Source organism: Dama dama, chromosome 20 (genome assembly GCF_033118175.1).
Source record: "Dama dama isolate Ldn47 chromosome 20, ASM3311817v1, whole genome shotgun sequence".
NCBI lineage: Eukaryota > Metazoa > Chordata > Mammalia > Artiodactyla > Cervidae > Dama > Dama dama.
In genome coordinates this window covers 88723232-88750272 of record NC_083700.1, presented here as the reverse complement: position 1 = coordinate 88750272, position 27041 = coordinate 88723232, and the positions used below count along the sequence as shown (strand labels likewise).

The 27041-nt window shown below is 47.2% G+C and overlaps 2 protein-coding genes across 3 annotated transcripts in view; one reads left to right on the top strand and one right to left on the bottom strand.

Annotated features, from left to right (window-relative positions):
- Nucleotides 1–914: 914 nt before the first annotated feature.
- Nucleotides 915–26773, bottom strand: LOC133041308 (protein FAM151A-like). Of its 2 annotated transcripts, XM_061121805.1 has the most exons (9): nucleotides 26682–26773; nucleotides 26191–26436; nucleotides 23714–23860; nucleotides 6899–7051; nucleotides 5771–5930; nucleotides 4081–4305; nucleotides 3053–3192; nucleotides 2027–2170; nucleotides 915–1645 (listed from the first exon to the last, which is right to left on the bottom strand). In XM_061121805.1, the coding sequence occupies exons 2-9, from the start codon at nucleotides 26306–26308 to the stop codon at nucleotides 972–974; spliced, it is 1761 nt and encodes a 586-aa protein (XP_060977788.1). In that variant the 5' UTR covers nucleotides 26309–26436; nucleotides 26682–26773; the 3' UTR covers nucleotides 915–971. The 2 variants fall into 2 exon arrangements, with proteins under 2 accessions (XP_060977788.1, XP_060977787.1); XM_061121804.1 differs by lacking the exon at nucleotides 26682–26773 and having other exon boundaries at nucleotides 26191–26607.
- MROH7 (maestro heat like repeat family member 7) overlaps nucleotides 23119–27041 on the top strand; it is a 66637-nt gene continuing 62714 nt past the window's right edge. Inside the window, exons 1-2 of the mRNA XM_061121806.1 lie at nucleotides 23119–23193; nucleotides 25072–25247. The gene's annotated coding sequence lies outside the window, so the exon portion shown is untranslated. The remainder of the gene's footprint in view (nucleotides 23194–25071; nucleotides 25248–27041) is intronic.

Here is a 27041-nt window from a genome sequence, read left to right as displayed (position 1 = left end):
CACTTGTACACTCTAGAGGAGGACAAGTTCCTCTCCTTCCACATGGAGATGCTGGTGCATGTGGACACAGCCCAGGCCTTCCTGCTGCTCTCTGATCTCCACCGGAGGCCTGAGTGGGACAAGCACTGCTGGTGAGGGTGGGGGTCCCGGGGGGTGGGGGTGGGGAAGGAGCCGCTGAGGTTTCTCCTTCTGCTGAGCTATCCCCCTACACTGGGCCCCTGCTTTTAGCTAGGAGTGGGGGATGGGAAGGGAGGTACTGTGGTCGTGTGATAGGTGAGTATCTGAGTCAAGGATATTCTGAGCCCTAGGAAAGGGACTGAGCCTGGAATTGGAGTTAGGCACCTGGCCCAATTAACTATGTGACCATGGGTAAGTCACCTCCACTCTGGGTCTCAGTTCGGGGACAGCCTCCCAGCTGAGAGGGGAGACACATGATGAGAGTATAGTGTGTGGTGACAGAGGGAAGCCAGGGTTGTCAGCACCCAGAGGAGGGGTCAGGGGAGTCCAGCTGGTCACGCCTGCCAATAACGCAGTCCTGTGTGGCCCAGGTGCTGACTGGTATTTGCTGCCTTCCTAGCAGGCAACAAGGGTGCCGTCCCCCTGCCTCATGCTCACTCGGTGCCCCCCCCACCCCTCCCCACCCTCCCTGGTTGTGGCTCCCTGTCCTGCAGTGTCCTACTATAACCAGGCCACCCCAGCCTTCTCAAGTACATGACCACCAATGTGACCGACCTCTCCTCTGAGTTCTACACCATCTTCTAGGCTTGTGAACAGTTCCTCTTGGACAACCAGAATGACCGGGCCCCCAGCCTCCAGACCCTTTAAGCATCCTCCCTGGCCACCTCACGTCCACTCCCACTCCATCCTGCCCCAAGGACATGCGTGCAGTGCACTGAGGAAGCAGAGGCATTTATTCCTTCCTGCCTCCCCCGTGGGAAGCTGGGGTCCACCGGGCCAGCACCCCTGGGTGCTCAGCGTCTGCCAATATCTGCCTGCAATTCTTGGCGGTAGCTCTGGGGTAGCCTGTAGTAGACTCGGGTCTTCTCCACGGCCCTGGCTGCCAGCAGCACTGCCCGCACAGATGCATCGTGGCCCCGGCCAGGGCTGTGTTCCACCGTGACCGTGGCCCGGGGGGAGGCTGCCAGCAGGCGGGCCACGACTCCAGCGGGGCTCTGGCCCAGAGGTCCAGCCTGCAGCTGGAAGGACACGGGTTGCCAGAGGCCCTGGCACAGCTCCAGCATATCTGTGAGCAGCTGTTCCCTGTAGCCACTGCCCAGCACTTCCTCAGGCCAGCCTGGGGCCACTGTCACGTGGGGGAACACCTCGGCCACAGCTGTAAGCAACTCCCTGCCAGTCATGTAGCCAGGGACCATGAAACTCCCGTGGGAGACTGTGGCCCCGACCCACACGGGCCTAGACAGGCGGCCAAGGGTGGAGAGGATGGCCAGCGTGGCCAGGGACGGCCGGAGGGCGGCGGGCTCTGCTATGTGCACGTGGACCCCCCAGCGTCCGGGGTGCGTGGCCAGCTGCTGCAGGCAGGACTCCAGCGTCAGGGCACGGCCATCTGGGGTGCGGACGATGGGCACGGGGTCTCCAGCTGCAGGCTTCTGGAGGCCCACGTCCAGCAGGATCATGCCTTCTTGGTCTGGAAGAGGCAGTGGAGGCAACAGTGTCTGGCGTTAGGGTTATCATGGGGTGTCAGAGGCCCTTGCTGAAGTTAGAAGGGACAGCAGGAGGTAATGGGGTCTGCTGATTGGATCTGGGTTCCAGGTGGAAGGGCTACTTTGTGATGTGCCTGGGGCTCATCAGAATGGCCCAATAAGCCGCTGGCTCAGCTCTGGGCCTGTGCCCACCTCTCTTGTGACTGAAGCCTCACAAGTTTGAATGCCAGGAGCCCCCGCACCTTTGACAACACTGCTCCTCTACCTTGCTGCCACGTTGCTATGGTAACAGAGACCTGAGGTAGCTTCCCCGAGGTAACCCTTGCAGTTGAGCTAGTAGCACAGGGGCTGGACGCAGACCTTACCTGAGATCTGCACTGTTGCTGCGCTTCCATTGCCCTGGATGTCAGGAACCAGCCACTCCACGCTCAGACCCTCGTCCCCAGGGTGCTGGAGAGCAGGGATCAGGCTGCCCCCGGTGTAGTAGCTTTGCTTCCGTGAAGTATTCACTGTGGGTCAGATTGCCAAGATGAAGAGGCCACCAGTCACGAGGCCTTCTGTACACCATGAGTCCTCTCTAAGCCTCACAGTGAACTTCCAGGGAGCTGGAGTTCCCTGTTTTGTAGATGCTGGGTGACTTGCCCAAGGTCCTACAGCCAGTGGGCAGGGTTTCTGGGATTGAAGCCTGATGGAGCCAAGTCAGTCAGGCCCCAAAGCTGGTATTCCTCCCCCTCACCTAGATGGCTCCCAGAACAGGAATGTTGGGTCTGATGGGTCCCCTTGAGATGGCCTGATGGCAGGCTCTCCTAGGTTTGGAGTCGAGGGAACAGGGGCTTTGGACAAAGGAACAAGCATCACTGATTAGCAGGTACAGTGGAGGAACTGTTCTCTGAAATGCTAGAGCAACCCTCAGAGAACAGTACTGCAAGGGGAAGCATCTGGGGTTTGGAATTTGCTGTTTCCAGTAGGAGCTGTGCCATGTTCAAGCTGAACGACTTCGTATAAATTACATAACTGTTCTGAACCTCAGTTTATCTATCTGTAAAATGGAATTCCTGCTTCTCAGATCTATGAGCTTCGCATTCCATCCCAAGGTCTGGCATACAATGCATGCTTCAAATGATTCTTTCCTCTTATCTCATATGGGATTTTCCCTTTCCAATGATCTGCCCCACCTAGCTCAGTGCTTTTGTGGGCAGAATCCACTCCACCAAACCACCTTTTCTTTCCCCTGGAGGAGGAAATGGCAACCCACTCCAGTATTCTTGCCTGGAAAATCCCATGGCCAGAGGAGCCTGGTGGACTACAGTCCATGGGATCGCAAAGAGTCAGACACAACTGAGCATGCATAAACATAGACCTTTTCCCACCCTCCCCAGACCCCTCCCTACTGGCAAGCTGCTTGAACTGCGACAGGAAAGGCTCAAAGATGTCATAGTAGACTTGGTGGGTGGCGGTGTTGTCCCGGATGTAGAGGAGGTCGTCCACTGACACGGGGTCCGAGGCGGACTGCCACATTGTGAGGGTGTACCTGGGGTCCAGAGAGTCAGCTTAGGGCCTGCCTGGGCCCAGCAGCCCTCAGCCCCTCTCCCAGGCTCAGAAGTGAATCTGAGCTGGGGGGAGAGTGGTGGGCACTACCCCCTTCCTGGGGGCAGAAGAAGCCACAGAGGCCTTGGGTAACCGAGAGCAGAGGCTGAGAAGGAGGAGAGATGGACTGGCCTGCCTCTTCACTTGGAGTGTCTATTTGTGGGTCCTCTCTTAGGAAAGAGACAAGGACAGAAGAGATGGGCATGGGGCTGGGAGTGGTGGGGGTGGATTAGAGGTCAGGTATGAAGAGGAAAGGGAGTGGCCTCCAGTGGGGAAAGTCTGAGAAAGGTGGTGCTGGGCCGCTGCGGGCAGTGAAGAGCCAGGGGGAGAGTGGGCTTCCTCAGTCTCACAGAGCTACTGGGGCAGAGTCTCTAGGTGCAGTTTGTGTAACCTCAGGGAATAGGTGGTTCCCAAGGGAGCAGGCTGTAGGAGGCAAATTGAGTCTCAATATAAACTCTTTCTAAAACTTCCCTGGTGGTCCAGTGGATAAGACTGTGCTTCCATTGCAGGGGACGCCTGTTTATCCCTGGTTGGAGAACTAAGATCCCGCATGCTATACAGTGCGGTCAAAATAAATAAACAGAAAATAATAATAATAAAAAAGCAATACTTTCCAATGGAAGGCTGCATCAGGTGATAGTGACCTGCCTGTCCCAGAGGTGCACAAGCAGAAAGCAGGGATATTGTAGAGGATGTGAGCACCAGAAGAGGTTGGGCCAGATGATCATGAAGACCCTTCTAACCATCAGCATCTGGGATCTTGCTGGGGCATCAGGACTGGGAGTGGGTTTGGAGGGAGTGGGGGACAGGGCAGGGGCCTGGGAGTTCTCACCTGTCAGATTGGGCCAGCAGCCAGCTGAAGTGGGGCCAGGCAGCCCTCGCCATGACAGCCAGCACAGGGAAGGTCACTTTCTGTGGCAGTGCTCCCACCAGCTCCTGCATCTTCTCCACCATGGCCCGTGTGTACGTCACATTTGGGAAAAGGGGCAGGTAGAAAGTGGTCCAGCCTGGAGACAGGGTTGCCTCAGGATACTTCTCCTGGACCAAGGCCAGGAACCTGCAGAGAATCAGAGATGCTGGTCTTTTAGAGCCCCTTCCTCATCTCCTGGGTTCTCATCAGAGTTCTAGGAAGAGGCAGGGTCTATCGCATCTAGATATTAGAGTACAGTCCTGAAGAACAGGGTGGGTTACGAGTTGCTTCAAGTCCCATGTTAGGGCATGGACTTTGGAATTGGGGAGGCCTGGATTTGAATCTTGACTTTATGATCTTGGACAGTTCACCCAACCTCTTTGATTCTTAAAAATGGCATCCTTTCAGGCAGGACAGGGCTTCTCAAACATCCTCATGTGGATGTGGAGATGCAATTCAAAGCCTTGGGTGTGGGATCTGGGCTTTTTCAGCTATGAGAGTCTCTGAACTTTCAGATATTATTTAAAAATTTCATTCAGATTTTGAACTCTTACAAATGTTAATAGGCAAATAATGTTACCCTCTCCCCTTCCCCAGATTATTGAGTAACCTCACTATAAGAAGATCAACCTTTTTTTTTTTTTTTAATCTTGGGCCACTGACTACAGTTTCAAATTGCTGCTTACCAAATGCACCTCAGTTTGGGACTTGATAAATATTGGATGGATGGATTGTTAGCTGACTGGTTGGAAAGATGGATGGATGGGTGGATGGATGAATGGAGATGGACAGTGAAGAGCTGGAGGTTAGAGTCAGAAAGACCTGGCTTTGTATGTTTTCTCTGCCAATTATTAGACTTAGGCAGGTCATTTAACCTCAGTAGGATATGCTGTATTTCTAAAATGAAAATAATAGTACCTACCTCATTATCATTCTAAGAGTTAAATGGTATTCTACAACTAGACTACTTAAAACAGTGTGTGTGACAGATAATAAACATTCAACAGACTGAGCCTCAATTATTGTCAGCTTTCTTATCTGCAAAATGGGAAAAAAAATGCTCCTAACCTGGCATTTCTATGGGAAGATGAACTCAAATATATTCTCTCCTTTCATGTGGCCCTCTGTAAACTTGAGTGCAACACGCAGCTGGTGCTATGTAAGTGCTGTTGTTGGCAGTGTTGGGATCTGGGGGTTGTTTGTGGAGTGGGAGGGGGAGGCTGGGGAAGGAGTTAGTGCTTCAGACTTTTCTAGCAGGCCAAGGGTTGCCCTGGTCACTGTTTGCCATCCAGGAATAAACACTCCAGTAGGGCACAAATCCATAATCTGACAGTGAGAGCCCAGTGAAATCAGGACTGTTAGGAGAAAGTGTGAGGGAGGGTCCTCAGCAGCCTTGGATGTCAGGGACGTTTCTGGGGCAGGTAATGGCTGGTTCACCAGGAAATGGTGGAAGGGCACTCAGGGCAGAGGGAACAGCATGTGTGAAGGCTCAGAGGTCAGACGACCTGGTGTGGCTGGAGGCAAACTCAGCACAGGTCCCCTGAGCACCTGCTGTACCAGACGTTGAAGGAAACAGACTGGACACAGCTGGAGCAGAGAGGCAAACACTCACTGTGTGGCATTGATCTCTATTGAGATGCCCACATTGGGACCCTTCTGGATGTCGGCATTGATCCACACAGGCCTTCGAACTTTCCCCTCCTCTGTCAGCCGCCGAAGCAGGTCCAGGGAGGGGCCCACAGCCTTGATGCTCTTGAAGTCTAGTTTGATGCCTGTGGGGAGAGGGCCAAGGGCTTGGGAAATTGGTCCCTTGTGCTCAAGGAAGAAGGAAACAGAAGACATGACTTCTTGGGACAGAGAGAGCAGGTATGCTGTGTGTGTCAGGGATGGGAGGGAAGACAGGGATGGAATTCTGGGTGGGTGTGAAGAAGGCTTCAAACAGGTGGAGCTCTCCTGGAGAGAAAGGGCTTGCCCATGTAGGAGTGATCTTCCATCCCTCATCCCCAAGGGGAGGAAGCAAATGATGGCTAAGGGCTTGGGACTTCGGGCTGGTGCAGATGTTGTCAAGCATCTGATAAAAAGAGACTGTGATTTTTGAACAGGCAGGCTCAGAGGGTCCTAAGCCACCCGATCCTGAATAGCACAAAGTCAGGCTGAAGAATTAGAGAAGAATTTTGAAAGCCAGGCCAAGGAGATCATAATATGTTGACAACATGGGGAGCCATGGAGGGTTAAAGCAGGGGAGTGACATGACAGCATTTTGGAAAGCTCACCCAGGTAGGGGCTGAGTTTGGAGGCAAGAAGCCAGTGAGGAAGGAGGTCCAGGAGAAAGATGATGTAAGTGGGACTGGGTCGGGAGAAGTCTTCAGGGTTAGAATTGGCAGAAGCAGCAGCTGGGTAGATGCAGGGGATGAGGGAGAGGCATTAGGGTGATGCCTGGATTCTGACTGTAACCGGCAAAGACATGGGAGGGGAAGGTGGAATTGGCTTTGAGCATGTTGTATCCATTTCCATGGATTCAGAGCCTGAATGCTTATGTTTGGCCCTTGCAGCTTACCCTGCACTTTTACATCCCTTGTTTCACCCATCTTCCCTGAGCCCAGGTCTCTAGAGTGGAAAGCTGAGGCAAGAGCAACTCCTGATAGTCATTGGACTTGTCTCCTAGTAGAGGGACCCCTGCACATGTGGCCTGAGGACCAGAGGGGTGGGCAGCTGGCGAGGGGCTGAGATAAGTCCTTACCCTTCTGGGAAGAGGCCAGCACAGCATCCAGCCACTGCTCCAGAGTGTTGTCACTGTAGATGGCTGGGGGGTGCGCCATGATGGGAACTCCTGTCTCGTTGACTGTGCCGAGCCCTTCTATTGTGATGTCTGCCTCCAGGACCATGACGTCACCTGTTGCATTGGACAGACAAACTTTTTAAAGCAATTTTTCTCATCATCAAGGTATTACACAATTATTATAGAGTATTTGGAACATACAGAAAAGCAGAAAGGGAAATATTCACCTACATTTCCATCATAGTTCACTTTTTGATGTATTTTCTTCTATTTTTTATCTATGCATAGTTTTTCCACAGTTGAGACCACTCAGCATTTATAGTTTTAATCTTTTTCTTTCGATTTGGACACATTTTCGCAGTCTTTTCTGTTTCATGAAAAAAGGAAAAAGCTGCAAAAGCCCTGATTGAGGGCAGTCATCCCGTTTCAGTTAGCCACTCCTCTGCCATTCCTGAGATGCTCAGTTTTTAGGAAGACTCAGTAGTCTCTGAATTTTTATTACTAACAGATAATGGTGTATATTTTATTCTGACTTTCTGGTTATTTTTTTTTACCATGACTTGAGGAATCTGAGTCAGGGCCATGCTGGGTCTTTTTTTGAAAAAAGAAATTAATTCATTATTTTTGGTTGCTCTGGCTCTTCACTGCGCGGGCTTTCTCTAGTTGTGGCAAGCAGGGGCTCCTCTCCATCGCTGTGTGTGGGCTTCTCACTGCAGTGCGTCTCTTGTTGTGGAGCACAGGCCCTAGATGCACGGGCTTCAGTTGTCCCAGCACGCAGGCTCAGTGTGGCTCATCAGCTTAGTCCTGAGCTGGGGATGGAACCCATGTCCCCTGCATTGGCAGGTAGATTCTTAATCACCGTATCACCAGGGAAGTCTGCAGGGTCATTTTTAGAGCCCACATTATCAAAGTACTGTTAGAAAAATTCATCTAACTCATACTCCTGCCAGAAATACATAAGCTGGTCCATCTCCAGGCACCCATACAGTACTGAGAATTGTTATTTTTGTCTTTTAAATGTACACAGTTAACACCTCCATTGGCCGTGTGATGCCCATTGGGAGAGTTTGGCCCAGAAGGGAGTCAAGGACTTTGAATGAGACGCAGACTGGGAAGAGCAGGCCAGGCTCTCTGATCAAGGAGTGAAGTGGAGGGTGGGTGGGGTTGCTAAGAGCGCCTGCTCCATCGAAGACAGTTGGCATCAGAGGGGTCTCTTCTGTTTTATACTTGCAGCCCTGCTCCCCTCCTTGTCCATTCAGCATATAGTCGATAGAGTGAGTGTTCTACATACCTGACCCTGTCACTTCTGCTAAAAAATCAAAACAGCCCTGCCCTTAGCCCTGAGAATCCAATCCGAATGCCTGCCCATAGTCTGTGAGGTCCTGTAGGACCAGGCCTGGCAAACTTTGCCATCTCACCTCAAGTCCCTCTCTCCCTCAATATCTAGCTTCCATCCACTCCTGTTTCTCCAACATCAGTGTGCACACAAACCAGCCAGGAACTGTCCTAATGCAAGTTCTGCTCAGCAGATCTGGGGTGGGGCCCAAGACATCTACCAAGCTCCCCAGTGATGCCCAGACTGCTGGTCCACAGAACACACTTTGAGCCTCGAAGCTCAAATATCTTGTCTCCCATCTCTGGGCTCCTACACCTGGCTGTTGCCATGGCAACACTCTTCCCTCCACAGTTTTACTAGGCCACCTCCAGCTCATTTGTGGGTGTTGGCTTAAAATATCAAGGAGGCCATCCCTAAACCACACACGCAGTCAAAGTCAGGCTGACAGCTTATCCTTTGAGCACTCAGCCCCCATTAACTACTCATTTAGCACCATCCTTCCTGAGCCTGAGGGCTAGGAGCAGGCTCCAGCTCTATGCGGCCCATCATTTGGATTTCCAGTGCTAAGGTGGTACCAGGCCTAAGAAAGGAGCTTCAGAAATGTTTGTTGGATGGTAAAAGACTGAATTTCTTCTTTTTTTCCTTGGGGATGGTCTTGATCCCTGTCTTCTGTACAATGTCACGAACCTCTGTCCATAGTTCATCAGGTACTCTGTCTATCAGATCTAGTCCCTTAAATCTATTTCTCACTTCCACTGTGTAATCGTAAGGGATTTGATTTAGGTCATACCTGAATAGTTTTGTGGTTTTCCCAACTTTCTTCAATTTAAGTCTGATTTTGGCTATAAGGAGTTCACAATCTGAGCCATAGTCCATTCCTGATCTTGTTTTTGCTGACTGTATAGAGCTTCTCCATCTTTGGCTACAAAGAATATAATCAATCTGATTTTGGTGTCGGCCATCTGGTAATGTCCATGTGTAGAGTCTTCTCTTGTGTTATTGGAAGAGGGTGTTTGCCATGAGCAGTGCATTCTCTTGGCAAAACTCTATTAGCCTTTGCCCTGCTTCATTCCATACTCCAAGGCCAAATTTGCTGTTACTCCAGTTGTTTCTTGACTTCCTACTTTTGCATTCCAGTCCCCTATAATGAAAAGGACATCTTTTTTTGAGTGTTAGTTCTATAAGGTCTTGTAGGTCTTCATAGAACCGTTCAACTTCAGCTTCTTCAGTGTTACTGATTGCGGCATAGGCTTGGATTACCATGATATTGAATGGTTTGCCTTGGAAATGAAAAGAGATCATTCTGTCATTTTTGAGATTGCATCCAAGTACTGCATTTTGGACTCTTGTTGACTATGATGGTTACTCCATTTCTTCTAAGGGATTCCTGCCCACAGTAGTAGATATAATGGTCATCTGAGTTAAATTCACCCATTCCAGTCCATTTTAGTTCACTGATTCCTAGAATGTCTACATTCACTCTTGCCATCTCCTGTTTGACCACTTCCAGTTTGCCTTGACTCATGGACCTAACATTCCAGGTTCCTATGCAATGTTGCTCTTTACAGCATCGGATCTTGCTTCTATCACCAGTCACATCCACAACTGGGTGTTGTTTTTGCTTTGGTTCCATCCCTTCCTTCTTTCTGAAGTTATTTGTCCACTGATCTCCAGTAGCATATTGGGCACCTACCGACCTGGGGAGTTCCTCTTTAAGTGTCCTCTCTTTTTGCCTTTTCATACTGTTCATGGGGTTCTCAAGGCAAGAATATTGAAGTGGTTTGCCATTCCCTTCTCCAGTGGACCACATTCTGCAGGTCAGGAAGCAACAATTAGAACTGGACATGGAACAACAGACAGGTTCCAAATAGGAAAAGGAGTATGTCAAGGCTGTATATTGTCACCCTGCTTATTTAACTTATATGAAGAGTACATCATGAGGAATGCTTGGCTGGAGGAAGCACAAGCTGGAATCAAGATTGCTGGGAGAAATATCAATAACCTCAGATATGCAGATGACACCACCCTTATGGCAGAAAGTGAAGAGGAACTAAAGAGCCTCCTGATGAAAGTGAAAGAGGAGAGTGAAAAAGTTGGCTTAAAAATCAACATTCAGAAAACTAAGATCACGGCATCTGGTCCCATCACTTCATGGCAAATAAATGGGGAAACAGTGGAAACAGTGGCTGACTTTTGTTTTTTGGGGGCTCCAAAATCACTGCAGATGGTGACTACAGCCATGAAAGTAAAAGACACTTACTCCTTGGCAGGAAAGTTATGACCAACCTATACAGCATATTAAAAAGCAGAGGCATTACTTTGTCAACAAAGTTCCGTCTAGTCAAGGCTATGGTTTTTCCAGTAGTCATGTATGGATGTGAGAGTTGGATTATAAAGAAAGCTGAGTGCCAAAGAATGGATGCTTTTGAACTGTGGTGTTGGAGAAGGCTCTTGAGAGTCCCTTGGACTGCAAGGAGATCCAACCAGTCCATCCTAAAGGAGATCAGTCCTGGGTGTTCATTGGAAGGACTGATGCTGAAGATGAAGCTCCAATACTTTGGCCACCTGATGTGAAGAGCTGACTCATTTGAAAAGGCCCTGATGCTGGGAGAGATTGGGGGCAGAAGGAGAAAGAAATGACAGAGGATGAGATGGTTGGATGGCATCACCGACTCGATGGACCTGAGTTTGGGTAAACTCCGGGAGTTGGTGATGGACAGGGAGGCCTGGGGTGCTGCGGTTCATGGGGTTGTAAAGAGTTGGACATGACTGAGTGACTGAACTGAACTGAACTGAACTGAAAAGACTGAATAAATGAATGATAGAAAAAGCTGAGATCAGGGACTTCCCTGGCAGTCCAGTGGCTAAGACTCTGTCTTCCCAGTGCAGATGGCATAGGTTTGATTCCTGGTTGAGGAACTAAGATCCCACAGGCCTCACAGTGCAGCCAAAAGAGAAAAAAGTTAAGTTCAACCAACCCAGGTCCAGAAAAGTAAAAGAGCTTGCACAAAGTTGCAGAGGATTTTTGCAAAATTCTCTAAAGCCTAGGTGTCTGGATTTCCAGAAGGGAGAGGAAGCTGAGTGCCAGGCTGTCCCCAGCACTGATTCAGGCACTTTACACTGTCTCATTTCATCCTCATTTATATCTCTGGCCCAGTGCTCCGGACTCCCTGGTATCCTCACTGGCAAGATAGGGATGAATCTCTCTGGGCTTTAACAGCACATGGACATAAATTATGTTATATTAAAAAATAAAAATTTAAAAAACTTGTTTTTCACTGAATGTTCATTGGAATGTTCATTGAAAGGACTGATGTTGAAGCTGAAACTCTAATACTTTGGCCACCTGATGTGAAGACCTTGAAAAGACCCTGATGCTGGGAAAGATTGAAGACAGGGGGAGAAGGGGACGACAGAGGATGAGATGGTTGGATGGCATCACCGACTCAATGGATATGAGTTTGGGTAAATTCCGGGAATTGGTGTTGGACAGGGAGGCCTGTCATGCTGCAGTCCATGGGGTCGCAAAGAGTCTAACACGACTGAGCAACTGAAATGAACTGAACTGAAAAAAAAAAAAAAAAACAGGTTGTAAACTGTGAAGGGCTATATGAAGGTAACCTTTATTTCTATGGTTTTCTTGTCTTAACTTGGTTACCCAGAAATGCTGAGAGAGGGATCCAGAGGGGTTTGAGGCCCTGCAAGGCCCAGAAAAGTCAGGCCTGAAGCAGGTAGCTGGGCAGATAAGAGGGTAGCTAAGGAGAATGGATGCTGAGGGGTCTCTAACAGGGGCCAGGTCCGGTCTGGGGAAGGCGGCGGTACACTGGGAGGGAGCCAGGGCTGGAACCCAGGTCTCAGTCCTGATGACTGTCTGAAGCTGCTGCCTTGCTTGGCCTGCACCAGCTGCCTCCCTTGAGATGCTGGCAGCCCCTGAACTCAGGACCACGTCTCACTCGTTTCTACACCTCCTCTCAAGCTGGGTGCAGAGCACGGGCCCAGCCGATGCTCAGTGAGGGGGACTAAAGATGGATGGACCTAATCTGCCTCCTTGTGATCAGCTCCTGGATCCAGCTTCCTCCTGCACGGCCATTCACACCTGTTCGGGGCTTTCCAGATCCTGAATCTGGGAGTCAACTTGGGGTGGAGTGGTGGGGGGTGGGAAATGAGGGAAGAGGAGATGAGGAAAGGAGCAGGTGCCTGCTTCCACAATAGGAGCCCTGGTCCTCAGAGGAGCAGTCAGGTGAAGAGTGCTGCTCTCCACAGGGGGCTCACAGCACGTTCCCAGGCCCTCCCTCCTCTCCCTCACATACCAGGAGCTCTACACATCACATCCTGCAGAGGGGTGCCATGGCTGAGTGTGCAGACCCTGAACCCAAGACTGCTAGTGTGCTGCTCAGCTGTTGACCTTCAACACCCCCTGAAGGAGTTCATGTGGAGCGAGGCACTCTGCTGCAGGGAAGCTGGCAGGACAAGTCTTTGAAGTGAAGTGAAAGTCTCCTAGTCATGTCCGACTCTTTGCGACTCCGTGGACTATACAGTCCACGGAATTCTCCAGGCCAGAGTACTGGAGAGGGTAGTCTTTCCCTTCTCCAGGGGAGCTTTCCAACCCATGGATTGAACCCAGGTCTCCCGCATTCCAGGTGGATTCTTTACCGGCTGAGCTATCAGGGAAATATTTTCAGGAACAGATTTTATGTTCCCAATCCTTGCATATAGGGGAATTTGACATGCTTCCCTGGTGGCTTGGGTGATAAAGAATCCTCCTGCAATGCAAGAGACCGGGGTTTGATCCCTGGGTTGGGTAAATCCCCTAGAGAAGGGAATGGCAACCCACTCCAGTGCTCTTGCCTGGAGAATCCCGTGGACAGAGAAGCCTGGTGGGCTACAGTCCGAGGGGCTACAAAGAGTCGGACACTACTGAATGACTAACACTTTCACATATCTAGAAAAGCACTATATCCCTTCACAATGACAAGAGATCCTTGTGACTAGGAGAAAACCCCTCGCAAAGTAAGCACTTGATAGCACTGAACTCCACCTTCAACAAAATTTTATATATTGACCTTCCACCACTACCTCTTTGGAGCAGTCTCTCAGAGTTATCTGAGGTGCTGCTTTCTGGGCTGCAGTTGTCATTTTGCCCCAAATAAAACTTAACTCACAACTCTCAAGCTGTGCATCTTTTTTAGCTGACAATTATGATGACTGACAAAGGACCCAGAGTGGACGTCCCTCCTCGCCTGAACTCCACGTGGGACCAGAGCCTTGGTACCAGCAGTGGCCCCTTGAGCCCATCTGCCTCCTCAGGGAGTGCAGACAAATTTGGGTAAGCCGCTCCTGGTTTTCAAATCTCCTGTATTGGTTGAGATTCTGAGTTTTATTTGGTTGTGGAGCATGTTACCTGCCCACTTCCAGTTGGAAAGATACTGGAGGGGGTCCCAGTGAAATATCCGGGGTATACCCACTCATGATCTAGACACTGACTGGGGTTCAGCTGAAAAATACCAAGAAATTTCCACACAGTGGAAAGACTGGCTGAAAGATGTCAGAGAATACTCATCCAGTGAAAAGGTCCTGGGGGAGAGAGAGGGCCTTGATTGAAAAAAAATTGAGGAATACCCAGGGCTCAGCAGAAAGATGCCAGGTTGTTCCGTTGTAGGGAACTGAGTGGTCTTGGCTGAGTGGTTAGGTAAGAGACTGATCTGACACTTTACCTCAATTAGACTGCCTTTATAGAATTTGTTGGGCTAAAAGTGAGAATATATGAGAGCTTCGCTCTGAAGAAAAGGTTCAAGGCTTCTACTGGCCAGTTATGGTTTTCTCAGGTGACTGAGAAATTTATGGGAGTGGTGAAGGCCTTGTCCTCGTACGGCACAGTGGTCCCATAGGGAAACTCACTTATTAATTAAAATGCTTGCTCATCTGGGGGTCGCACGTAAGAACTGGCCATTCAGCAACCTGAGCAGCCATCTTAGAGTGCTGGAGGGAAAATCTAAGGCACATAAGAGGAGCTAAAATGACTCTGAGGTGACTCCTGGAGGAGTTCTGCTCACAAACAGCACACAGGCCCACCACACAATTTCACTGGTGATTTTTATCCCTGAAAAATTCAGCTTAAAGTGGGAAACAGAATCTCAGACACAGAGGGGTGTCAGAAAGCCAACCTTTGACTAACATTCCACCAGATTCACGTACAATATGTACGGAGCTGGTATTTGCAAGGACCTAGTTAATTGGGGAAATTATACTAAAAGAGTTCTCAACCTAAAATGGCCAAACTGGGGCTCTTTCGATATTCCAAAATTGGTATGTTTTAAATTCTCTTTAAGAATTCTTGCCCTGAGGAAATAACTCCTCCTATGCCCTGAGACCAGAGTTCTCTAGATAACTTATCTCTTATTGTTCAGTTGCTCATTAGTGTCTGACTCTTTGCAACCCCAAGGACTGCAGCATGCCAGGCTTCCCTGTCCTTCACCATCTCCCAAAGCTTGCTCAAACTCATGTCCATTGAGTCAGTGATGCCATCCAACCATCTTGTCTTCTGTCGTCCCCTTCTCCTCCTGCCTCCAGTCTTTCCTAGCATCAGGGTCTTTTCTAATGAGTTGGCTCTTCACATCAGGTGGCCAAAGTTTTGGAGCTTCAGCTTCAGCATCATCCTTCCAATGAATATTCAGGATTGATTTCCTTTAGGATTGACTGGCTTGATCTCCTTGCAGTCCAAGGGACTCTCAAGAGTCTTCTCCAACACCATAGTTCAAAAGCATCAATTCTTTGGCTTTTGACCTTCTTTATGATCCAACTCTCATATCCATACATGACTACTAGAAAAACCATTTTTGTTTTTCAGTCCCTCAGTCATGTCCAAGTCTTTGCGACCCCATGGTTCAGTGAGTATTCAGGGTTGATTTCCCTTACGATTGACTGGTTTGATCTCCTTGCTGTCCAAGGGACTCTCAGGAGTCTTTTCCAGCACCACAGTCTGAAGGCATCAATTCCTTGGCACTCTGCCGTCTTTATGGTCCAGCTCTCACAAGCCTATGTGACCACTGGGAAGACCACAGCCCTGACTATAAGAACCTTTAACAGCAGAGTAATGTCTCTGCTTTTCAATACACTGTCTAGGTTTGTCATAACTTAAAAAAAAGTAAGTGCTTACAAATCAAGCAATTCTAAATAAAATATAAATCAACCTAAAAGAATTTCAAGTTCATGTGAACTGGGAAATATTCAATATTAAATCAGTACAGTTCAATTCAGTCGCTCAGTCTTTTCGACCCCAAGGACTGCAGCACACCAGGCCTCCCTGTCCATCACCAACTCCCGGAGCTCACTCAAACTCATGTCCATCAAGTCGGTGATGCCATCCAACCATCTCATCCTCTGTTGTCCCCTTCTCCTCCTGCCTTCAATCTTTCCCAGTATCAGGGTCTTTCCAATGAGTCAGTTCTTTGCATCAGGTGGCCGAAGTATTGGAGTTTCAGCTTCAGCATCAGTCCTTCCAGTGAATATTCAGGACTTATTTCCTTTAGGATTGACTAGTTGGATCTCCTTGTAGTCCAAGGAACTCTCAAGAGTCTTCTCCAACACCACAGTTCAAAAGCATCAATTTTCTGGCACTCAGCTTTCTTTATAGTCCAACTCTCACATTCATACATGACTACTGGAAAAACCATAGCTTTGACTAGATGGACCTTTGTTGACAAAGTAATGTCTCTGCTTTTTAATATGCTGTCTAGTTAGTCATAGCTTTTCTTCCAAGGAGCAAGTGTCTTTTAATTTTATGGCTGCAGTCACCATCTGCAATGATTTTGAAGCCCAAAAAATAAAGTCAGCCACTGTTTCCACTGTTTCCCCATTTATTTGCCATGAAGTGATGGGACCGGATGCCATGATCTTAGTTTTCTGAATGTTGAGTTTTAAGCCAACTTTTTCACTCTCCTCTTTCACTTTCATCAAGAGGCTCTTTAGTTTTTCACTCTCTGCCACAAGGGTGGTATCGTCTGCATATCTGAGGTTATTGATATTCCTCCCAGCAATCTTGATTCCAGCTTGTGCTTCATTCAGCCTGGCATTTCACAAGATGTACTCTGCAAGTAAGTTAAATTAGCAGGGTAACAATATATAGCCTTGATATATTCCTTATCCGATTTGGAACCAGTTTGTTGTTCCATATCCAGTTCTAACTATTGCTTCTTGACCTGCATACAGATTTCTCAGGAGGCAGGTCAGGTGGTCTGGTATTCCCATCTCTTTAAGAATTTTCCAGTTTGTTGTGATCCACACAGTCAAAGGCTTTGGTGTAGTCAACAAAGCAGAAGTAGATGTTTTTCTGGAACTCTCTTGCTTTTTTGGTGATCCAATGGATGTTGGCAATTTGATCTCTGGTTCCTCTGACTTTTCTAAATCCAACTTGAACATCTGGAAGTTCATGGTTCACGTATTGTTGAAGCCTGGCTTGGAGACTTCTGAGCATTACTTTGCTAGCATGTGAGATGAGTGCAATTGTGTTGTGGTTTGAACATTCTTTGGCATTGTCTTTCTTTGGGATTGAAATGAAAACTGAACTTTTCTAGTCCTGTGGCCACTGCTGAGTTTTCCAAATTTGCTGGCATATCAAGTATTAAATACCTGGCATTAATGTTTGTTTGTTAATCTACCTAATTCTAAGAGTCACTAACATTAACATTAAGCAGAGTATTTTCATTGTGTCTAGGTTTAATGTAAGTTAAATATTATTATATCTGTTACAATTTTGTCAGCAAGCAAAATTCCTCAAGTGAAAAAACTTCTAAAAAATGTAAATAAGGTGAACTTTTAGATAAACTCTATTAAGAATAATTATGCTTTAGGAATGTCTGTCTAAAATACCCTCTAGATTGGGGTAGCATGAAATTCTAAGGGCTATACTAAACTAAGTGATGGGAGTCTATTGAATAGCTAGGTCATTTCCAAATAAAATAAGATTTTGAAGCATTTATCACCGAACACTAATTTCCCCCTACAGAAAAACTCAAGAGATTTGGGACTATTAATGAATAATGTTTGGTGCTTTCCTAAAATGTTCTAAGAAAGAAAAGGTTTTTGGAAATTATCACTGGTATTTATGCTCACTGATCTACAGAATGCTAATATAAAGGTCAGTTCTTGGTTGCTTAAGGAAAGTAGGATGTGTATTTTCAGCAAAGAAGTTATGAGGAATGGAATTGCATTTTATGAAGGGAAAAGCAAGTAGGTCTGACTTACAGGTGGCTGTTTCAGAATGGGAGAACAAAGTATTGGGTACAGAAAGTGATAAGAAGATTTGTGGAAAGCAGACCCTGAGAAAAGAATTTTGTGCGTGGTTAGGACTAAGTTTAAAATACATTTAATTAAGTTTACTTTTAAATGAAGTTAAAAGTAAGCTGGTACAAAAGCTTGAATTTGACTTTTCTCTATCTTCAGATGTTGAATTGCCTTGGTAATAGATTTAAGTTTCTTTATCTCTTAAATGATCTGTTCTGAAATCCTTCATTATAGAATAGTTATTTTTTCACAGTGACCTATAATCCTACCTGACTGAATGTTCTAAGCCTTTTTGATATTTGTTGACAAAACTTCCTAAATAATTCTAGTGATGTACTTTTGGTGTCTAGCTAACTTTGGGATGCTTCAGAGGGCCCCTGAAACATCCCAAAGAGAAATGTTACACTAGATTCATATTGAGTGTAGAATCACATGGGAAGTACTAAGTGAGTAATAAATCTCAGGTTATATTGTATGGTAAATGTTACTAATTTAGATATATTAGAAACTATATGGAGTTCCTAAAGTTCTGATATATCTTGGTAAATGTTATCAGTCATAATTCTAGCTACTATCTTAAAGTGTTGTCACAGCACTTAACCAAGTTTTGCAAAAATGCTTCCTCTTCAGGAAGATTTATAAAAAAGACTTTTGGATAAATACAAGTTTCTGAACTGGGTAAGTAATTAAAGGATTCTAACCTGGTGACTTCACAAAGGTTAGCAAAAGGACTGAATGAACTGGCGAACATGCTAATAACTTTTATGGTTTCTATATGAAAAGTTACTGGTTTGAACCTGTGTTTTCCAGGTGTAAGAAAAACCTTCCCTTCAAATTAGTTATGACAATAATTTGGTAAAATTATACTTTAGAAACAAATTGAAACATTTATCTTTTTTCTCTATCTGACCCCTCCAGAAATTGGAAACCCTGCTTCTAGTAACTTTATCAGATAAGTTAGGAAAGCTATATCACTAACAGCTACAGAAATCTCAAGGAATTTTGAAGACCTTGAGAAGGGAGGAATCCACCTAGATCTGTTAAGTAAAAGGTGAAATCTGTGATCAGCTTTTGGTGTGACTTTCCTAGCTCTGAAAGGTTTTATTTTAAAAGTTCAGTCTGAGATGCTACAAAAGCTTCGGCAAAGCAAAAAAGCCTATGATCAATTATGGTTACATAAATCATCAGGCCAAATTTATCGATACCACACCTATTTCACAAATAAACTAATCTTAATTTGGTTATATTTGGTAAAAACAAGGGTAAATTTAGGGAGAAAAAGATGTTTCAATGATTGTTAAATCCCAATTTGTTAATGGAGGTCTGTATCTACTAAGACTCATTTCCTGGTAGTTCTTTGCTATTATGCTGTATTAATGTAAAATTTTGGGCTTCCTTCATAACTCAGTTGGTAAAGAATCTGTCTGCAATGCAGGAGACCCGGGTTTGTTTCCTGGGTCGGGAAGATCCCCTGGAGAAGAGAATGGCAACTCACTCCAGTATTCTTGCCTGGAGAATCCCATGGGCAGAGGAGCCTGGTGGGCTACAGTCCATGGGGTCACAAGAGTTGGACACGACTTAGCAACTAAACCACCACCACAATGTAAAACTTAACTGAATTTTTAAAGGACACTCTAAATTCGTTTCTGAAGCTTATCTCAGTAATCTGTCTTTGAATGAAGATCAGATGCCTCACGACTTGCAACCAAGACCAGAAAAAGACATAATTTAAGGAACTGTCTCCTACCTGGATGGAAGGACTTTTTTTTTTATTTTTCCAAAGGAAGCTGCAGTACGCTAGGACAAAACGAAAATGACACCAGAAGTAGACAGCTTGCCCAAGATGCTGGACCTGATTCGTATGATCAGTTATAATGTTTTCTTGAATTCTTGGACCTTTGCCTATAAATTAAATGTTTTCTATCATGGACATGATTCTATGCTAGTTTAAAACTAAATCCAACTGTTGGGTTTGTGGCCAATTACCTGTGTCTAATACTTCTGGATTACCTTGGTGGATTTTTCCCCTCCAGGGCTCTGACTGGATAGCGCTTAGCAAATTTATTTTAGAAAATAATTTAGTCCTGTTCTGTCTATTCATGATATTACTAAATGGGATCCTCTCACCTAGCCAGTTAATACTACCTGCTCTGACCCTGGCCATAGATTTAGGTTTTCTCTTAGGGTTACTCAAACTCCAATTAGAATGGCAAGCTAAGTCTCAATCAAAAATTGTAACCTCTTGTCTACTAAAAGGAAAACTCACATAATTATGGGATGGATCTATATGGTTAACACCAAGCTATGGTCACTTAAGTTTAAAAGCTCCTCTAAGAATAATCAACCTAGTAATATTATGAAACTAGGCTGGGTGCCTTATGAATTATGCCTACTATTACCCTTAGAGAGAGTGACTGATATGGAACTCGGTAGATTTGTGGTTCTAATTAATGGCCTTGGCATCTGGAACGGATAGGAAGGTGTAGCCTGGGATTACCATGAACTCAAGGTCATATACATAACAAGTTAGAGCCAATTCAAGCCAATCTAACACTGATGCAAGCTCAATGAGTCAAGACATCTGTATTCTACTGGTATGATCATTTAGCAGCTATTTTTTGTGACTTCAGTGGGATTGGAGGGTGTAATTGATCATATTGAAGCCTTAACAACTTTCACTCAACAAACTTCAAATGATAGTAACCAGGCTATTAGCCTATTGAACTCTGAGGTCTCAACGATGAGAAAGGTGGCACTACAAAACCCACAGCTGTTGACATCATTGCAGCATCTCAGGGAGGTACCTGTGCCATAATTCAAACTGAATGCTGTGTTTTCATACCTGATGAATCCTTTAAGGTAACACATTTGATGAACCACATGAAAAATCAGATTTCTGCCTTAAGTGGTCCATTCCCTGTTCTTGATGATCTTTTAAAAAACTGGTTTGGAAAAAAAAAGAAAAGAAACTGGTTTGGTGCAGGAGGCTCATGGCTGAAATATTTGTTTATAATTCTGCTAATGTTGTTAGTTGTATTATTTGTATTTTGCCTGTTTTACAAGATTATTGTTTCTTGTATTACCAAGTGTATGACTGAGCCTCCAACGAAAATAATGTTGACTAAGCTTGAAGCAGTTGATCAAATGTGTAGCTTGATATGTGATCAATGATTATAATAGTGTAACTCTAGATATGGGAAGATACGAGAGGGAATCTTACATTTTTGGACCATAAGTAGAAGACAGGTGTCCAGAGATCTTTGACTATTAAGACCTAGTCGAGTAATAGTGCATTGAGTGGCCTATCAACAAAAACCTTCAGAACTGGGAATGAGCCATCCTAGATATGGGACAAAATGATCATGAAATGCCTTCCCAAGTTTCCTCATAGCTCAGTCAGTAAAGAATCTGCTTGCAATGCAGGAGACCTGGGTTCCAACTCTGGGTCAGGAAGATCCCCTGGAGAAGGAAATGGCAACCCACTCTCCAGTATTCCTGCCTAAAGAATCCCATGGACAGAGGAGAGGAGCCTAGCAGGCTACCCTCCATGGGGTCGCAAGAGTTGGACACGACTTAGCGAGGAGACTATCACCAAGTATGGCTGGTTTATGGCCACAAGGGGGCGCTGTCAACTCTAAATTGGCACTTGCCAAGAGCACTGACGTTGACTGAACAAGGGCATTTGCCCTCTGCTTCTGTGGAGATTGAACCTGGTGCTGCTGCAGCTGGTGACCTTTCAACACCCGCTGAGGGAGTTCAGGGTGGAGTGAGCTACTCTGTGCTCCAGGGAACCTGGTTTGACAGATCTTTAGATAGGTCGGTATTTTTAGGAACTGATTTTGTGATCCCCATCCTTTCATCTCCTCATATCAATAAAAGCACTAAATCCCTTCATGATGACATCAGATCCTCGTGACTGGGAGAAAACCTCTTGTAAAGTAAGCATTTGGTTGCACTGAATTCCCCCTTCACCAAATCTTTTATGTCGACCTTCCCCCACTACCTCTTTGGAGCAGTCTCTCAGAGCTATGTGAGGTGATGCCTCCCAGGCTGCAGTTCTCATTTTGCTCCAGATAAAACTTAACTCATAACTCTTAAATTGTGCATCTTTTTCATTAACAGTTGTGGTGACCAAAATAGGACTTGAACACTTGCAGCTCTCAACAAGCAACTCACTTAACTAGGGTGATCACATGTCCCTATTTGCTTGGGGTAATCTGGTGTATTCCTGTATTCCTGTTGTTTCAGCATAATTATTAATAATGACCTCTTTCATGACCAAAAGTGCCCTGGCCTCATCCTACCTGTCCACATTTGGCAGAGGAAGTGGTTTGAACTGCAGATAGGTGGAGTCACTTGTCCCAAACCACTCCTTTGGTAAATGGTAAAATGTAGAATTGGAGCCCACTTCTGTCTGCCTCCCAGGCCTTTGCTCTGGCCCCTCCCATCCACTAAGATGTCTGGTGTGACTTCACCAGCCTAACTCTGGCCTACCATTGCTTCCCCTCAGGATCCCTCAGGAGCTGTGGAGCCACCCTCCTCACATAGACCTGTGGAAGGCCTCAGGTCCTTCCCACCCCTGTGGCTGTACTGACTGGTTGTTCTGCATGCTCCAAGCTGTTGGGCACCACCTAGTTGGGGCCCTTAGGTTTCTTCTAGGCCAAGGTCACAACTTGGTGGGGCTTGATCCCTCTCTGCTGCCCCAGGACTTACCTGAGATGAGCCTGGAGCTGGCAGAGCCTCTTTGCCTTCCCTCAGGCCTTATCTCCCAGATAAGAGTCCTCATCTTGCCAGGGAATTCTCTCTCCTCCTTCTCACCCAAGACTGACCATTAGCCTCCTAGTCCTGAAGCAGCAGCAAACTGGCTCCACCCAGCCTGCGATGCCCTCCCCTCTGCTGACCACCAAGCCTGCCTCCTCCAGGAAGTTTTTCTAAGGACTCATTCATTCACTCAGCAAACCTTTTCCAGTCACTTACTCCCAGGCCCTGGTGACTCTGAAGGAGGTAAGAGTCAGAGGCCTTGAACCTGGGTCTTATTCTGCTTCAGACCTACTGTGTGACCTTAGACAAGACCCTCTCCCACTCAGGATCTCACTTTTCTAAAACTGAGGGGTTTGGGTAGAGCAGTGGTTCTCAAGGTATGATCTCGGGGTCAGCAACATCAGCGCCACCTGGAAACTTACTAGCGATGCAAACTCTCAGGCCCCACCCCAGAGCCACTGAGTCTGAAACTCTCTTCTGAAGCATGCTCAAAGTGGGGACCCTTCTTTTCATCTCAAATAGTCACTGCTTTAGAATTAACAAGCACATTCATGAACATGATTTAACGCACTTTCCCACGGTGCTGAAAAAGTGGTCTCTGTTGAACTGGGCCAGGCATAATGCAGTGATTCAGAGTATGGGGGCCAACCCCTGGGGGTTCCGATGCTGGCTTGCTATTATTGTTTAGTCACTAAATCCTGTCTGACTCTTGGTACTCCATGGGCTGTAGCCCACCAGGCTCTTCTGTCTGTGGGATTTCCCAGGTTAACCTGCGTCTCTTGCGTTGGCAGGCGGATTCTTTACCACCGAACCACCATGGAAACCCACGATGTTGGCTTAGCCACTTGCAAACAGTGTGACCTTAGTGTGAAGTTCGGTAAGTCACTTAGCTTTTCTGAGCCCCCATTTTCCTTCTGTGGGACGGCACTGACAAAACAGGCTGCTTGTGGTTCCAGGAGCCCCAGCATGACTGAGTGAGTGTGTCCCCGCAGGCAGCGTGGCTGACTGGTTGCCATCATCATTGTGGATCGGAGGCTCAGGAGTTATATTGAAACAACTCGCCCAGACTTTTACACTCGTTTTGGTAGTACTAGAACTCAAACACATTTTCTGGCTCCTCAGATTTGAGAGCAAAGGCCTCCTTAGCAGGCAAGTTGTCTCCTGGCAAGGCCTGGGAGGGAGAGCAAGATGTGACCTTGGGCCCAAACATCTCCCTACAACCTGAGCCAGTCACATAACCAGTGAGCCCTCACTTTCTCAAGTGGATGATGGCAAGAACGCGGCCACACCCATCCTAATGCTACCTCATAGGTAATGCTGTCTTAGCCCTGCCTCCACTCTCCCTGCATCTTCTCCACCTCTGCCCCAGCCTGCGCCATCCTGGCAACTGGACTTACTGCTGAGGGCAGCCTTCATCTGCTCCTGGCTGTTGGCACGGTGGTACCAGGTGACGAGCAGGCCGTCCCTTTGGCTGATCTGACCCAAGCTCAGCAGGTAGTCCAGCATGTCTGCATCAGAGCGGCAGGTCCCATCTTGTTCACAGTCTGGAATCAAGGACAAGGAGGCTGTTAGCATCAATTCTTGCCCCAGCCCAAGAATCTTGTCTGTACATCCTAGTAACCCTCTCTGGGCCCTAGGGCCATGTTCAGCCTGCCATCTAGCATAGACAGTGTACCCCAGAGTCATCAGTGCTGTGAGAGAGAAACATGTGGGATCCTGAGCACAAGGATGCTCTGGACCAGCCTGGGGACATTGGAAAGTTCATTGATAAGGGAACATTTAAGGGAGGCCTAGAAGGATGGCTGTGTAAATTTGACCAAAAGAGGGGATCTAGGTTATTCCAGACAGAGAGAAAGTATAAGTAAAGGTATGGTCATAGGAAATTTGTGGTTGCATAAAAGAATGGTCATTGCTTTGGTACAGATACAGAGAAATGGAATAGGACAAGATTGGGAAAGAGGCCTATGATCCAGTCGTAAGTGACCCTCAGTTCAGTCAGTCGCTCAGTCATGTCTGACTCTTTGAGACCGCATGGACTGCAGCATGCCAGGCTTCTTTGTCCATCACCAACTCCTGGAACTTGCTCAAACTCATGTCTATCAAATCGGTGATGCCATCCAACCATCTCATCCTCTGTCGTCCCCTTCTCTTCCTGCCTTCAATCTTTCCCAGCATAAGGGTCTTTTCAAATGAGTCACTTCTTCACATCAGGTGCCCAAAGTATTGGAGCTTTAGGATTGACTGGTTTGATCTCCTTGCAGTCCAAGGAGATCAAAGAATCTTCTCCAACACCACAGTTCAAAAGCATCAATTCTTTGGCACTCAGCTTTCCTTATAGTCCAACTCTCACATCCATACATGACTACTGGAAAAGCCAGAGCATTGACTAGACGGACCTTTGTTGGCAAAGTAATGTCTCTGCTTTTTAATATGCTGTCTCAGTTGGTCATAGCTTTTCTTCCAAGGAGCAAGCATTTTTTAATTTTATGGCCACAGTCACCATCTGCAGTGATTTTGGAGCCCAAAGAAATAAAGTCCCTCACTGTTTCCATTGTTTCCGCATCTGTTTGCCATGAAGTGATGGGGCCAGATGCCATGATCTTAGTTTTCTGAATGTTGAGTTTTAAGCCAAATTTTTTACTCTCCTCTTTCACTTTCATCAAGAGGCTCCTTAGTTCTTGGCTTTCTGCCATAAGGGTGGTGTCGTCTGTGTGTCTGAGGTTATTGATATTTCTCCTGGCAATCTTGATTCCAGGTTGTGCTTCATCCAGCCCAGCATTTCACAAGATGTACTCTGCATATAAGTTAGATAAGCAGGGTGACAATATACAGCCTTGACGGACTCCTTTCCTGATTTGGAACCAGTCTGTTGTTCCATGTCCAGTTCTAACTGTTGCTACTTGACCTGCATACAGATTTCCCAGGAGGCAGGTAAGGTGGTCTGGTATTCCCTGGGTTCCAGCAAAAAAAAACGTGGGGTATATGCTGGAGATAGCAAACAGGTTTGTGTTTAGAAAGTGCTCCTTAGTGTCAGGGCAAGAATGGATGGGCAAGAGCAGGCTGGCGGCAGAGACTGTGTGGGAAGGGGCGGGCTGAGGCAGGGGTCCAGCAGGAGAGGGGGAGCTGAGAGGTTAGGGTGAGCAGGGAATGGAGAAAGAGGATGGGAAGGAAGAAGCCTCGAGGCACAGGACTGAAGATACAGGCATGAGGCAGGAGAGGAGGCTGCTCCCAGGTCCTCATGTAGATGGAGGACCCTTCATCAGGAGAGGGCGCAGGGGGGTGAGGGTAAGTTCAGCCCAGTCTGCTGAGTGTGATGCCTGAGTGACCCTCCAACAAGAAGTGTTCATCTGGGAGCATGGAAGGATAGCTGAAGCCTGGTAAAGGAGGAAGGGAAACAAAGTTAATGAGACTGTTTGTTGGAGATCAAAACTTGGTGGGGTTGGTGATGGGAGGGGCAAGTAGAGCTATGGATGGAGGATAAGTCAATCCTGAAGGAAACCAACCTTGAATACTCATTGGAAGGACTGATGCTGAAGGTGAAACTCCAATATTTTGGCCACCTGATGAGAAGAGCTGACTCACTACAAAAGATTCTGATGCTGGGAAAGGTTGAGGGCAGGAAGAGAAGGGGCAACAGAGGATGAGATGGTTGGATGGCATCACCGACTCAATGGACATGGTGATGGCGAAGGACAGGAAAGCCTGGTGTGCTGCAGTCCATGCACGTCACAAAGAGTTGGACACGACTTAGCAACTGAACAACAACAGGGAGGAGAGCGGAGGCCATCAGGGCTGTCGATGGGGACAGAACCTTCTGGGGGCAAAGAGTGAGGGATGGAGGGAGCCAAGCAGATGGCATGATGGGTGCTCCTACCTGGCAGGACGGTATGCTTCTGCAGCGAGAAGCCCAGGACCATCGCGATGGCGAACACCACAGCTGCACTGACCCCGCCGACAATCGCCCACTTCCAGCACCCCTTCTTGTTGGCCATGATGACCCTCTGGGGAGAATACCCCTTGAAGGGTAGTGTCTCCTGAGGCTCTGAGAGCTGGGATTGGGTGGGAGGTAGGAGCCTTAGCAGCACCTAATTCTTCCCCTGGCAGGACAGCTCCTGCAGGCCTGGAATGTCCAAAAGACAGCTTTGGAGGCCCCGCCTACCTTCCTGTGCTCCTCCTCCTCTCTCTCCCCCAGGATCTTAACAGGTCAAGCAGAAAATCCTGCCACCTCCAAAATGACCTTTGAGCATAGTAAGAGGCAGCAGCAGATGTTAGATGGAGCCCACCACCGCCCTCCCCCCCAGCAACCTGCTGCCTGTCTGCTCCAGCCTGAGAGTTGGGCACCTAGGGATCTGGACCCAGCTTGACCTTGCTTTCCTGAAGACGAGGAGGTTTTCTTCCCCTGCATAAAAGGAGGCACCTAGTTGGTCCTTCCTTCTTTCTGCCCTATTCCAGAGAGTCACGAAGTTCAGGCAAGGGTGAGTGACAGGAACAGATTAGATCCGCCCAGGGAACATGAATTTTCCTTCCATCCCAGATAGATTATCTACCTGGAGTTGAAATTGATAAGACTGGCATGCTGGCCTGGGTTGCTGCAGGCCACTCCTGAGTCCATAGGGGAGGGACTGGCCATTGCCTGGCACAGAGGGTGTCCTACATACGGTCCCTGGTATAGGAAGGCAGTTAGAGATTGTCCCTGTTTCAGGGACCCTGGAATTTAAATCTGTG